This window comes from Chiloscyllium plagiosum, chromosome 19 (genome assembly GCF_004010195.1).
Source record: "Chiloscyllium plagiosum isolate BGI_BamShark_2017 chromosome 19, ASM401019v2, whole genome shotgun sequence".
NCBI lineage: Eukaryota > Metazoa > Chordata > Chondrichthyes > Orectolobiformes > Hemiscylliidae > Chiloscyllium > Chiloscyllium plagiosum.
The window spans coordinates 37,526,415-37,540,930 of NC_057728.1; the positions used below are offsets into that span (position 1 = coordinate 37,526,415).

Genomic DNA, 14,516 nt, shown 5'->3' on the forward strand with positions numbered 1-14,516 from the left:
GAGAATAATTGAATCTTCTGTCTTGGAGACTTATTTGAGGGGGGAGGTCCTGATGTCACTTAGTTAAATCAGGAATATGGATTGTCTAGTACCTTTTCCGATATTTCTAGATAAGGGACTATTTACAGAGGCTGACCACGCTCCTGGTTCAGTGTTACAAATCAGACATGGAAAAAAGAATAGTCCAGTGTACGGGTGCTCTTTCACTCAGTACTTTATATAATTTACAGAAAAGTCACGCTCTGGGGGGACAAGAAAGGACTCTGTAGGACGTGGAATTGAGAGTTAGGAGAGGATATTTCATCTGAGGTATGGGAAGACATCTGGGGGAATGTAAGGAAAATCTCAGTATGTAACAGAGTGCAGGCCATGCAATTGAAGATCCTATACAGGGGTCCTATGGCACCAGAGGGGCTAGCTAAGCTCAAGAGAGGAGTATCATCAGAATGTCCCAAATGTAACATTAGTATAGACACTCTCACACTGTTACTGGTCCTGTTGTAAGATCCAGAGATACTGGAATGCTATAGTAAGGGAGCTAAAGGTTATCCTGGGGCTTGAAATTAACGTGGATCCGGTATTTCTTCTTTTGGGGTTGCCAAATTTGCCCTCTCTGGGGGAACAGGAAGAGATTGTGTAACATCGTACTCACTGTGCGGGGAAGAACATTCTGGTGAACTGGACGACAGAAAAACTACCAGGTCTTACAGGGTGGTGTAGACTGGTGATGGAGCATCTCTCCCAAGATTACCTCACAAATATGGTGCACCACAAAACGGAACAGTTTTACAAGACATAGTGGCACTTTTGAAATTATATTGATGCTACTTGTCAGCAATATTAATTAGGGCCGTGATATAACCATGAGAATCAGTATGGGTGCCTCTGGGGTCCTGGGAGGAGTAAACTGGGGGAAAAAGAATAAGGGTACTGTAGATGATGCTCCCAGGGATGGGAGCCTCAGTGGAGGTGTGACGAGTGACATAGAATAAAGTAGTGAGATATGATTTAATTTATTTGGATGTAGTTTAAATTAGTATTTATTTAATATGTTTGTAGTTTAGCTTAAGTTAAGTAGATATGATTGTTCTGGTAGAATACTAGGTCGTTTATTAACAATGGTACTGTGTTATAGCCTTTTTGGTACTGCCTTTTTTCTGTTTTGATGGTGTTATTCTTTTTATTTGTATATACATGTTTTGAAAAGATTTTCAACAAAAACATTTATAAAACAAAAAAGGATGGACAACAAATGCTGGTCTTGCCAGTGGCATCCATATCCCATACAAGGAGAAAATAAATAAAAATTGTTCTTTTTTTAAAAAAACTTATATATCAGTGAATTGATTATCACTGCACATAGCCAGCTGAACACATGCTGAATTGACAGCAAACATTTTAAAAGGTAACTGTTGTAGTCAAACAAGGAGAACAAAAATAGGGGATGCCATTTTAAGAGATATTAAAGAGGTCTTGTTTACATCACATATGAAAAATCTAAAGGCAACATTTTGAAGAAATGCAGAGGAGAGCCCCTGTCCATTGTTAATCCATTAACCAACATCAGTAAAAGAGCTGATCTGGTCATTATGTCAGTGCTGTGAGCATAACCCTGAAAAGTGTGTAGTGATGCATTTTAGAAAGGGATAACAAGACAAAGGAGTATACGTCTAAATGGTAGGAACCAAGGAAATCCAGAGGAAGAAGGGCTTTTGTGTGCATGTCCATGGATCCTTAAAGGTAACAGGGCAGGAAGACGAGGTGGTTATGAAGGCAAATAAGATACTTGCCCACAGAATGAAATGGTAGCCATGATGTGGAGGTGCCAGTGTTGGACTGGGGTGGAGAAAGTCAGACGTTACATGACACTGGGTTATAGTTCAAAAGGTGTATTTGAAATCACAAGTTTTCAGGGCGCTGCACTTCACCTGACGAAGGAGCATTGCTTCAAAAGCTTGTGATTTCAAATAAACCTCTTGGACCATAACCTAGTGTTGTATGACTTCTGATTACAGTATTAAAGTCACTAGAGGTTTCAAAGAGGTTATGATAGAGCTGTATATAATATGAACTGGAATCATTACAGGTCAGGATTAGTGCTGCTGGAAAAGCACAGCAATTCAGGCAGCATTTGAGGAGCAGTACTGCTCCTCCGATCCTGCCTGAACTGCTGTGCTTTTCCAGCACCACTAATCCAGAATCTGGTTTCCAGCATCTGCAGTCATTGTTTTTTACCTCATTACAGGTCAGGAGAGTCCCTTTGGCCCATCCAGTCTGCCCCAATTTACCCACACTAATCCCATGTTCTAGCACCTGGCCTGTAGCTTTGACACAGCCAGTACAAATCCATCTACTTCTTTTAAAAGGTTGTATTGCCCATTGCAGATTCCCCCATGACCCTCTGGATGGAAATATGATTCAAATTGCCCCTCTAAATCTGGTCACCCCATTATAGGAAAGACGTGGAACCTTCAGAGAGGTTGCAGAGGAGATTTACCAGGTTGTTACCTGGACTGGTGGGCATGTCTTTACAAAGAAAGGTTGAGGGAGCCGAGGCCTTTTCTCATTGGAGCGAAGAAGGATGAGAGGTGATTTGATAGATGTGTACAAGATGTTTAGAGGAGTAGATAGAATGGATAGCCAGAGACTCTTTCCCGTGGCGGAAATGTTTATCACAAGGGGGCATAATTTTAAGATAACTGGAGGAAAGTTTAGAGGAAATGAGGCAGGTTCTTTACACAGAGTGGTGGGTGTGTGGAATGCTCTGCTGGCAGTGGTAGTAGAGTCAGATACATTAGGGACATTTAAGCGACTCTTGCATAGGCACATGGAAGATAGTACAATGAAGGGTATGTAGGTTAGTACGATCTTAGAGTAGGATAAAAGGCCGGCACAACAGCAAGGGTCGAAGGGCCTGTACTGTTCTGTGTTCTGTAAACTTTCACATCAAAATCAGCATCAGTGAGTGCTGTTTTCGATTGCTCCTGCCTGGCTGTCTGTCTGGGACCGGTCCCCGGGGAAGAAGGAGGAGGAGGTGGATTGTCTCGGTCATCGGCTCCCCGGGTCTGTTTACCCAGCAGCCCTGGCGGCAAGAGCGGGAATTTCCGGCCGGAGCCGCCGCTCTGCAGCAATATGACGTCGGCCCTGGAGACCTACATCAACCGTATCCTGTGGGAGCGGGCTCGGAGTGGGGGGACTGGGAGGGGTTCGCTGTACCCCGCAGGGCCGGACCGGACCGGACCGGACCGGACCTCACCTCACCCCCCACCCCGCTGTGAGATATTGGCGGGGGCGGGGGGTGTCGGTGTGTGTTTTCATTGAATACTCTCTCCATCTGGATTCATTAACTGAATGATTCCTGGTGGCTGTTGCGCCAAACTCTGCAACGTGTAATATCACGGAGGGTTCCTTTCATGTGGAAAGAATGCTGAATGACCTCGATTGCACTGAATGTGTCAAAATTGCAAAAGGCATTTGCTTGTCTTCGGGTGAACACTCAGCGATAGTGTGTTTACTTCCAGATTGTCAATGGCTGCGTTGTGAGGGGATTGTCGTGCACCATTCTGGAAGGTTTGCTGCATCTGTCCAGGGTATTGCATCTGGAGCATTATTGTTTTGCTCTAAAGAGTACCACACGTGGAGGGAGTGCGGTGGAAGTTCGCCAGACTTGAGTACTCAGACGGGATTGTCCTGCCTGGAGAGATTCAGTCAATTGGGCCTATATTCCCTTGAAGGGAGAAGAATAATGAGACATTATCTCGAAGTGATTCAGTATTTTATAGGGGTTTTATAGGATAGATATTGTGAAGTCATTTCCCCAATTGATGTTGAACTGGGGGCATAGTTTTAGAATAAAGGGTAAACCATTTCTTCACTTGTGGTATGAACCTTTTGGAATTCTCTGTCCCAGAGCATTGCAGATGTCTGGTCGTTGAGTATACTTAACGCTGAAGCCAAAAAAAGGTCAGGCAATCAAAGGACATGGAGATGGGATGACAAAGTGTAGTTTAAGTGAAATATTAGCCAATATCTTATTTAATTGCACAGCAAGTTTGAGGAGTCAGATGGCCTACTACAGTTATTACATGACTTCTAATTTCAGATTTGCCCTCCATTAGAGCATAAATGCTTGGTTGTAATTTGGGATTAAAACTTCAAATTTGTTTAATGGATTTAATGCTAGATTCCCCTTGGGAAAACTATGAAGTATTATTTTCCTTATAAATCGTCTCATGAGTTGATGGTCCAATTATTTTAATGTGCTGATTCAAAAAATATATACTTTTTGGCATTGTATTGTTTAATTATTTCTATTTTAAAGTAATATCCCTTCAGGTATTCTAGTAAAAATGTTTCTGCATTATACTGTCATCGTGGAAGTTTGCCAGTATCATAGCTGTAGTGTTGAAGTCATGTTGTGATGGTGTTCTGTTTCCCTTGTAAGCTAACACTAGCTGGGGAAATGGCATTGCTGTGTATTAACAGAATATTTTCTGCTAGACAGTCCATTATGAGGATATCTCAGCTGGCCTGTTCTTAAATCAGGTCTTGCATGTTGAATGACTAACTTTGTATTCAAAGTTGCTGTTCACATGGTTGTTACAAAATCAGTTAGAGTGGTGAAATGTGCTCAATGGACTGCTTGACTCTTATGTACACCTTACTACAGTTTACAATTTAAAAAAAAAGTTTCCATTTTTCTATGCATCAGTTAGAAAAAGTCCTTTTTGGCATATTTACAGTAATTCTCAAAGGGTATCCAATGTAATGTTAATTCTAGCCTCGGGTGACACTCTGTGTGGAGTTTGTACATTCTCCCCGTGTCTGCGTGGGTTTCCTCCGGGTGCTCCGGTTTCCTCCCACAGTCCAAAGATATACAGGTCAGGTGAATTGGCCAAGCTAAATTGTCCAGAATGTTAGGTGCATTAGTCAGAGGGAAATGGGTCTGGGTGGGTTATTCTTCGGAGGGTCGGTGTGGACTTGTTGGGCCGAAGGGCCTGTTTCCACACTATAGGGAATCTTAAAAAAAAAATTCAGTTTAGTATTGTATTAGGTTCACGTTCATCTGATGAAACGTGTGGCAACAGTTGAGGCCTATGATGAGTAAATGGAGATAAATGACCAAAATTACTTTGGGCAGTCTCAATGTTTCAGAATTTTGAGTAATTTTAAGAAGGGAGCACTTTTGTTCCATTTCTGTTTTGTGCTATATCATTCAGGATACAAGCTGCCACTCAACAATAACAATTTTCAACTCTGATATCTTCTAGAACATGCTTAAGTGCATCTGACAGAGGACTAAAAAAATAGAAATAATTGGAGAGGATGAAAAGGGCAGTAAAAAAGATAATTGTTGAGGGTTTTATAGTTGGAGAATAGGAAGTAGTGTTTGAGAGTAATGGAGAGATTACTGAACGCGGAACTGTGAGGAGTACATGTGCGGCACGGTGGCACAGTGGTTAGCACTGCTGCCTCTCAGCGCCAGAGACCCGGGTTCAATTCCGGGTTTGCACGTTCTCCCCGTGTCTGCGTGGGTTTCCTCCGGGTGCTCCGGTTTCCTCCCACACTCCAAAAATGTGCAGATTAGGTGAATTGGCCACGCTAAATTGCCTGTAGTGTTAGGTGCAGGGGTAAATGTAGGGGAATGGGTCTGGGTGGGTGCGCTTCGGCGGGTCGGTGTGGACTTGTTGGGCCGAAAGGCCTGTTTCCACACTGTAAAGTAATCTTAATCTAATCTTAGTAATTAAGATGCATAGAGTGGGGAGGCAGTGTGTGTACATGGTGAGATTTTTACTGAGATGTGTTAGACAGGGCAGTGTTGAAACTGAGTAGCATGGATGATAGAAGAATGACATATGAGTGGTAGAGTTTTGGAGTTGATAAAGGGTGGAGGCTGGTAAGAGAGCATTGGAGAAATTGAGACCAGTGACAGTGAAAACTTGCATGCGGTTTTCAGTTATAATAGAAGTGAAATAAACAGTGGAGATGAATGATGCCATCGGTGTGGCATTAAACTGCCATGACAATTGATTAGATTTGGGACTTGAACTACCACTTTGGGGTTATAATTCACTGAGCGTGTATAGATTGACAGGGAACAGAATTGTGGTTGGGACGTTAATGGTAAAACAATTTTTGCTTGAATCTTTGTAACGTGAATTGGGAAATATTCTGTCTTTATTCACAATCTGATCCATCTAATGGATATTGGTCAGTATGAGAACAGTGGAGATGGATGTGGAGTCATTGATAAAGTTGTTCGAAAAAAATGGATGTTTTTCATTTTTCCATGGGATGACTTAACTAGAGGGTGGAGCGGATAGGTGTGAAGGGAGATTGGCAGGTAGGACAGGTCATGAGGATAGTGCAGAGCTGGAGGTTTCCTGCATCTATTCCTGATGAAGGGCTTTTGCCCGAAACGTCAATTTTCCTGCTTCTCGGATGCTGCCTGACCTGCTGTGCATTTCCACCACCACTCTGATCTAAACTCTGGTTTCCAGCATCTGCAGTCCTCACTTTTAGCTAGTAAAGTCTGCATTTATTACCTATCCATATTGTCATTGAGAAGGCGTGCTGATCTTGACTAAGGAAGAGATGCAAAAATCAATATATTACCTTAACTTGAGTCTACAGGAACAGTTGCAGTCGTTACAGCAGATGGAAGAATGATTGTGGTGAGTTAACCTTCATTCTTACAAATCTTGGTTATTAATATCATGATTGTGGAATTCCAGAAGAAAAATAAAAATCTAGTTCTTCTAGGCTAGTATAACTAGAATTTGTACTGAAGACTTCAAATGAACTAGCAGACTATGGCTGCTCATCTTTATATTTGCGATTGGCCAGGTTTCAATCAGTTGGAGAGAGAGATCCTGGTTGTTTTATGTACTGAACCTGAGCAGGTGGGATTTAACCAGGCTTAGAAACTTGCAGAAAAGCAAAAGTTTTACAGTTTGCTTTCTTTGACCATGTAAGGCAAAAGAAAATTGAGGAACAGACTACTCAAATAAAGAAGGAGGCTGCAACTGTGGTGCTTATGTATGTTTTGTGCCATATGTAAATGTAGGATACTTCTATCCCTGTCATAGAATAGATATGTAGTCAAGACAGTGATAAGAGTGGCTCGTGAAATTGTTTCAAGCTACTACACTGTATTGCATTCTTAAGGTCTGTATTAATGATGGGGAAAGATTGCTGAATACATAGCCATGCGCATCCTTGCTAATTGGCAAAATGACCCTCCTAGGTGGAGCCCAGGAATACTAATTCTTGAGAGATGTTTCATTTTTGCCTGTGAAGTTTTTAAATACTCCTGTTAGTTGCCTGAGAAACATAAGTACATAATCCAACATTGAGAATTCATTGTTGCTTTCTCTTTTATCAGTTTTAATGGACGACTTAGCTTATGATGACCATAAGTCAATTCGAATGGACAAAACACATTAGATTTATTTCGGGAATCTCTGATAGCAAATGATCGATCTAATGCTTTGTCCCTACTCTAATTCCATTTTCTAGCTCTTGGTCCATAGCTCTGGAGGCTATGGCAATGCAAGTGACTATCTAAATCCAGCTTAAATGTTATGAGAGTTTCTGACTCAACCATTTCTTCAGACAGTAAGTTCCAGAATCCCAGTACACTCTCGGGTGAGAAAATAAATTGCTCAAATATCCTCTTAGCTTTCTACCTCTTACCTTAAATCTGTGCCCCCTAGTTATTGACCCCTCCACTAATGGAAAAATTGCCTTCCTATCTGCCCCTTTGTATGCCCCTTGAATTCTGTGTAACTCAGTCAGATACCCTCTCAATCTTCTCTCTTCCAAGGAGAACTTGTTGAAGCACTGCTCTGTGTACCTAATCCATCCTGTATTTTCACCAGTCCCAGATTCTTTTATCAATACTTCAATTACCTCTGCCTTCTTGGCAGTGCCAGCAGAATTTTTTTAGCTGCTTCTAATTCTGTTTTAATATGAAAAACCTAATATCTGTCTTTTTCTCCTTTGCCACTTGCACTTGGTACAACGTAACTGGGAACAATGCGTCAATAATCATGCCCTACCTTTCCATGAACAGTCCCAAATGTATGAAATCCCATCAGACCATCAGGATGACCAATTTGCCTGAGTGAATGTTACTGAGCACAAAGCCAATTTGTAGTAGATTTTGTCCTTAACATAATAATTAATCTAAACAAAAAAGATTTCTCACCAATAACTGTGCAAGTTAAACTGTACCACTTCAAAATCAGCAAATACACACACAGTCAGTCCATGATGAAGACAGATGTGTTGACAAAGATATAATGTGTGAAAAAATAGACAAGTCTGAAGTTCACATTGCAGATTTCAAGCGTGGGTTAAATTGTCATTTTTTAAAAGAAATTCAGCACTGATGGCAAGCTGTTGTCTGTAAACAATGGATGTTCTTTGATTAGATTATTGACCAGGTGGACCAATGTCTTGTTAGCATTCCTTCTTTTAAGCTTTCTGGCTTTCCCACAGAAAGAGAGGAAGGGGGATGGATGATTTGAAATTTCAAGCTCTGGATGTTCACTCCCTCTCCTGCCCTTGCATTTAAGCTTTTAACGTGGTGATTGGATCAATCACAGCTGGCATTGGGCAGAAATTTATTTGCTATAAAGACTCTTGGTGTCATTCAGTCTCTATTCTCTCCCCTCGCTGCTTCTAAAAGCAAAACTGCATTGAATTGCTCCAGATATGAAATGTTTGATTTTCAAGTTGCAAAGCTCTCCTGGTATATCAGTGATATGGTAGTCCAACTTCCATTTTAGGTCATAGCCTCGAGAAGTTAAAATAGGGGATCTCATATAGCGACTGCTGACATCACTTCTAAGGTTGACAATCCTCTGAAACTTTTAATCTCTCAAACTCTTGGCATCTGATTTTACCCAGTCCTCATCTTACAGCCTGATTGTTACCCTGATTCAAGTTCTGCTTCTGAACAGCACTTTGCTATCTGCAACTCGCTGGTTTAATGGTATTGGGCCTGAGATTTCAGGCCAATCTATTCAAGATCAATTTCAACACCCTGTATGCTTTAAAGAAATAACAGGCATGGTTCATTTTCAAACCCTTGTCTCAGAAAATGTTCATTTTTTTTTATCAGAAAAAACTTTCTCTCCTGATTTCTCATTTGGATCTTTTGTTTCTTTCCTATGTGATGTATTTCATTTGGGTTGTGTATCTCAGCATTTTATTACTGTTATTACTGATGAATTATATAAAATTGAGAATTTTGCCAAAATAACAGGTGGTAGGAACTTTAAACACCAATAAATGGAATTATGAATAACTTTGAGTTCCTTCTTTTCACAGGGAACCCTAAAAGGATTTGACCAAACCATCAACCTAATTTTGGATGAAAGTCATGAGCGCGTATTTAGTTCACAACAAGGCGTGGAACAAGTAGTACTTGGCTTGTACATAGTAAGAGGAGACAATGTGTAAGTGGGGATTACTTTGTAACACAGGGTATCATTGGTTAAAGAATCAAACATGCACAAGTAAAAGAGCATATACAAAATTTTATCCTTGAATCATGAGAGTCATATAGACTTGTACAGCATAAAAGAGGCCCTTCAGCCTGCTGAGTCTTTACTGACCTTTTTTGAGAAGATTTGTAGCTCAGGTTGATGATAATTGTGTAAGTTAGCACGCTGAGCTTGAAGGTTTGTTTTCAGATGTTCCATCACCATACAAGTAACATCATCAGTGAGAATCTTCGGTGAAGCTCTAGTGGTATGTCCCGCCTCTCTCTTTATATGTTGGTTTCTTAAGGTGGGTGATGTCATTTCTGTTTTTTTCCAAGGGGAGGTAGGTAGGATCTAAATCGATGTGTTTATTGATGGAGTTCTGGTTAGAATGCCATACCTTTAAGAATTCCCGTGTGTATCTTTGTTTTGCCTGTCCTAGGATGTGTGTGTTGTCTCAGCCAAAGTGACCTTCTTTGTCCGAATGTATAGAAACTAGTGATAGTGGTTCGTGTCTTTTGGTGGCCAGTTGGTGTTCATGTATTCTGGTGGCAAGTTTCCTGCTAGATTGTATGTTTTTTTTTAACAGTTCTTGCATGGTATCTTGTAAATGATGTTAGTTTTACTGGTAGTATCTAATGGGTCCTTTAGGTTCATTAGTCGCTGTTTAAGTGTGTTGGTAGGTTTGTGGGCTACCATGATGCCAAGGGGTCTGAATAGTCTGGAAGTCCTTTCTGATATGTATTTGATGTAAGGTAATGTGGCTTTAGTTTTTGGTTGCGTTGTCTCTGCTTGTTTGGGTTTGTTTCTGAGGAATCAGCAGATTGTGTTTATAGGGTACCTGTTTTTCTTGAAAACGTTGTGTAGATATTATTTTTTTCTTCTGCTTTTTGTAATTCTTAGGTGTTGCAGTATGATGTAGCTCATTGAAATAATGTCTTTATGCAGCTCCGTTTGTGGGTGTTGGGATGGTTGCTTCTGAAATATTTGGTCTGTGTTTGTTGTTTTTCTGTAGACGCTGTTTTGAAGCTCTCCATTAATTGTACGTTCAACTGTCACGTCTCGTAACGGGAATCTGTTGTCGTTCTCCTCTGTTGTGAATTTTATGCCTGTCAGGATATTGATGATTGTGTTGTATATTCCCTCTAATTTGTTTCGTTCTGTGATGACAAAGGTGTCATCTACGAAGCGGACCCAAAGTTTGGGTTGGATAGATGGGAGGGCAGCTGTTTAAGTTTCTGCATTACTGCTTCCACTATGAGCCCTGATATTGGTGATGCCGTAGATGTTCCGTTGACTTGTTTATAGGTTTTGTTATTGAATGTAAAGTGTGTGGTGAGGTACAGGTCTACTAGTTTGAGGATGTTGTCTGGTGTTTGTGGTCCTAGTTTTTCTAGTAGTGATGCCAGTGTTTCTTTGGCCAGGTCAATGTTAATTGATGTGAAAAAAGCTGTAATTTCAAAGGAGACCATTATTTCATCCTCTTCTATCTTGGTGTCTTTGGTGTTCAGGAATTCTTGGGTGGAGTGAATGGAGTGGCGTGAATCTTCAATTAGGTGTTTGTTTTTGGTGAAGTTCTTTGGCTAGTCTGTATGTTGGTGTACCCAGGTAGGGATACTGTGGGACTGAGGGGGGTTCCAGGTTTGTGTATTTTTGGTAATCCACAGAAGCATGGTGTGTTGGATCCATCTGGTTTCATGTTTTGGAAATCTGTCCTGTTTTATTCTCCTGATTTTTTTTAAAGTGCTGTGAGAAAGGATGAGATTCTGTTGAGTACTTGTGGCATCGGATCTATCGCCACCTACCGGTAAATGTCCGTATCTGCAAGCAGAGAATTTGCCTTTAAGATAGTCTGATTTCTTTACTGACATATCTACATGAATCACACTTTCTAGTCTTCTGTTTTCCATTCATAACAAAATGAGCCTTGTATATTATTGTAATGTTCTCACTATTGGCTTTTATTCTTACTACAACTTTAATAAGATAAACAAGAAGATAAATTTAGTTGGGATGATAGCATCTTCCTGATTTTTACAAATGTCCATACTTATGAAGGGAAATTTTATACTGTACAGTATTGTGTTCTGATGTATGTAAAAGTTGACATACAAATGTACTGTGGAATGGAATCTGCTTGTAACCTGGGGACCTCCTGTAGTTAGTTTAACAAAACTATTTAGCCTCAGATTCTAGTTCTGAATTGATGCTAATCATTAAGTATAGTATGAAACCTTTTGGGAGCAAATGTAGAAGTTGCTTTGAGTGATTGCTATCATATGTTTTGTAAGTATAAAATGAACAGTTAAAAGACATTTAATAAAAGCTGAAAGAACTGCAGATGCTGTAAATCAGAAACAAAAACAGAAGTAGCTGGAAAAGTTCAGCAGGTCTGGCAGCATCTGTGAAGAGAAATCAGAGTTACTGTTTCGGGTTGGTGTCCTTTCCTCAGAACTAAGTTCACCCAACCTGAAACGTTAACTCTGATTTCTCTTCACATATGCTGCCAGACCTGCTGAGCTTTTCCAGCTACTTATGTTTTTGTTGCAGTTAAAAGACATTGTTAATTTTATGGGGCAACAGTTTTAACTTGAAACTTTATCTCTGCTTTTCATCTAATAAACAATTGCTCTAATTGGGGGCAAGTCTTTTTTTCCTAATAATTTACTGGGTAAGTTGAATTGGAATGTTCTAGCTAATATCTTTAAAGATACAAATTAAGATAATTATTCATCTCCTGTATTTCAGAGCAGTGATTGGTGAAATAGATGAAGAAACAGATTCTGCATTGGATTTGGGAAACATCAGAGCTGAACCTTTAAATTCTGTGGTACACTGAAAGACTTAAGAACTGTGTGAATGCATGGCTGACATTGGGAAGATTAGAAAACTGATACGTTCACAATAGCTCATGTCGGCAGTTTGATGTTTGAAGAAAGCAAATATTTCGTATTTGAATATTTTTATGTATTTGTAGTTTTGAATATTTACATATTTCTTAAAACTTGATTGTATTGAGTATTTGATGACAAAAAATAAACTTGAAATATTAAGCTAAATTCAGAATTGGTTAATTATGTACAATTTTACCTCTTGCTCAGCCCCAAAAGTCCAGTTATGCAATTTTAGTTAAAATGGTGCTTACAGCCAGACACAACATGTCAGTAAAATGTAATGATTTGCACTGGCTGTCAGCTTAATGACTTCCATGTTTTGATAATGTTGACATATGGGAGAAAGTGTGGATTGCAGATGCTGGAGGTCAGAGTTGAGTGTGTAGTGCTGGAAAAGCACAGCAGGTCAGACAGCATCCCAGGCGCAGGAGAATCGACATTTTAGACATAATTCCTGGTGAAGGGCTTATGCCCAAAACATCGATTCTCCTGCTCCTCAGAAGCTGCCTGAGCCACAGTGCTTTTCCAGCAACACACTCTCGACTAATGTTGACATGTACCTACTTTGCTTTCCTTAATGCCCACCTTTCAAAATAATCCTGTTCCCCTATTCCTTTCCCAGATATCTGGGTTTCAAATAAGTTGTATGCCAATTCCTGATCTGTCCAAATTGGTCAAACTTTATGGAAGGTTCCTGATTTATGAATTTACCGAAATTCTTAATTATTAATGAGATCCCACATTAGTATTAATTTTAAGGATCCAGCATATTTGTACTTACAAACAGATATTTTACAAGGTAACATACTGTTTCTGATGAGCTTACAAATTGACTCACGAATGTACTCAGGAACAGAATCCATTTGTAACCCAGGTCTTCCTGTACCAGTACCATCAGTGTGAATTGTTATTTTTCGAATATGATTGGCACGAAAACGTGCCAAGTTAGTACCAGAAAACTTGAGTGAAAAAGTGTGGTGCTGGAAAAGTACAGGTCAGGTATCTGAGGAGCAGGAGAGTTGACATTTTGGGCATAATTCCTGATGAAGGGCTTATGCCCAAAACGTCAACTCTCCTGCTCCTCGGATGCTGTCTGACCTGCTTGCTTTTCCAGTGCCATACTTTTTGACTCTGTCTCTCCAGCACGTGCAGTCCTCACTTTCCAATGAAAATATGAGTCCAGCAGTAGAGGAACTCATTTCACAGTGGCGATTCATGCTTTTGAATGTGTTGGGAAAATGTGATGATTCACCAGGACTTATGAATAGAATCTGGGTTCCGAGTTGGATTGCAAACAGAAAGAGGCTACTTTTAATTTGTGTAAATATTGTTAAACTTCTTATCAGAAATATGGGCTTTTTAAGATAAGGGGCAGAAAGTTGGAACTTCTTTCTCCCAAAATGCTAGCAGAATTGGAGCTTTCAAGATTGAGAAAGACAAATAAAGGGAAATCAATAATATGTTTGGTAAGACATCTGAATAGGTACACTTGAAGCTACTTAAGCTAAGATCCTATGAATTTGGGGGTGGGGAGCTTTTGTGGTGCAGTGGTAGTGTCCCTACCTCTGGGCCAGGTTCAAGCCCCACTTGCTCCAGAGGTATGTCACAATATTTCTTGGCAGGTTGGTTAGGAAATAGGTAAAAACAATGACTGCAGATACTGGAAACCAGATTCTGGATCAGTGGTGCTGGAAGAGCACAGCAATTCAGGCAGCAACCGAAAAGCTTCGAAATCGACGTTTCGGGCAAAAGCCCTTCATCAGGAATAAAGGCAGAGAGCCTGAAGCGTGGAGAGATAAGCTAGAGGAGGGTGGGGGTGGGGATAGAGTAGCTCCATTATCACGAACCCATCCTTTCATACCTTGTGCCACGCACGTCCATTGTCTCTCACCATTGTAAGTTAATTGTAACTTCTACATCACAACAAGCTACCTCCAAATCTCATATTTCACGTACCCAACTTTCCCACCACATCAATGGCCCCTGATAACCCTCCCCATCCTTAACATACAATACACAAACTCCCACGACTGACTGTGGTTAAGGCCATTTAGTTGAATTACATGCAGTGTGTTTACCACATAAGCTGTTAGCACATGGTGCAGGTGTGATATTGATGTAGCATGGTGCC

At 40.4% G+C, this 14,516-nt stretch overlaps 1 protein-coding gene across 3 annotated transcripts; it reads left to right on the plus strand.

Moving 5' to 3' along the window:
* Positions 1-3,055: 3,055 nt before the first annotated feature.
* Positions 3,056-12,550, plus strand: lsm8 (LSM8 homolog, U6 small nuclear RNA associated). Of its 3 annotated transcripts, none has more exons than XM_043709601.1 (4): positions 3,056-3,163; positions 6,634-6,674; positions 9,337-9,464; positions 12,240-12,550. In XM_043709601.1, exons 1-4 carry the CDS (start codon positions 3,133-3,135, stop codon positions 12,328-12,330), a joined length of 291 nt encoding a protein of 96 aa, XP_043565536.1. In that variant the 5' UTR covers positions 3,056-3,132; the 3' UTR covers positions 12,331-12,550. The 3 variants fall into 3 exon arrangements, with proteins under 3 accessions (XP_043565536.1, XP_043565535.1, XP_043565534.1); XM_043709600.1 differs by lacking the exon at positions 3,056-3,163 and adding an exon at positions 3,245-3,590 and having other exon boundaries at positions 12,245-12,333; XM_043709599.1 differs by lacking the exon at positions 3,056-3,163 and adding an exon at positions 3,246-3,590.
* The last annotated feature ends 1,966 nt before the right edge of the window (positions 12,551-14,516 follow it).

Excerpts from the sequence above, each read along its gene's own strand:
- lsm8 (XM_043709599.1), top strand. The coding sequence starts at position 3,425 with ATGCTGAATGACCTCGATTGCACTGAATGTGTCAAAATTGCAAAAGGC. Across the intron at positions 6,675-9,336 it reads CAGATGGAAGAATGATTGTG|GGAACCCTAAAAGGATTTGA; the intron begins GTGAGTTAACCT and ends TTCTTTTCACAG. Across the intron at positions 9,465-12,239 it reads ATAGTAAGAGGAGACAATGT|AGCAGTGATTGGTGAAATAG; the intron begins GTAAGTGGGGAT and ends CCTGTATTTCAG.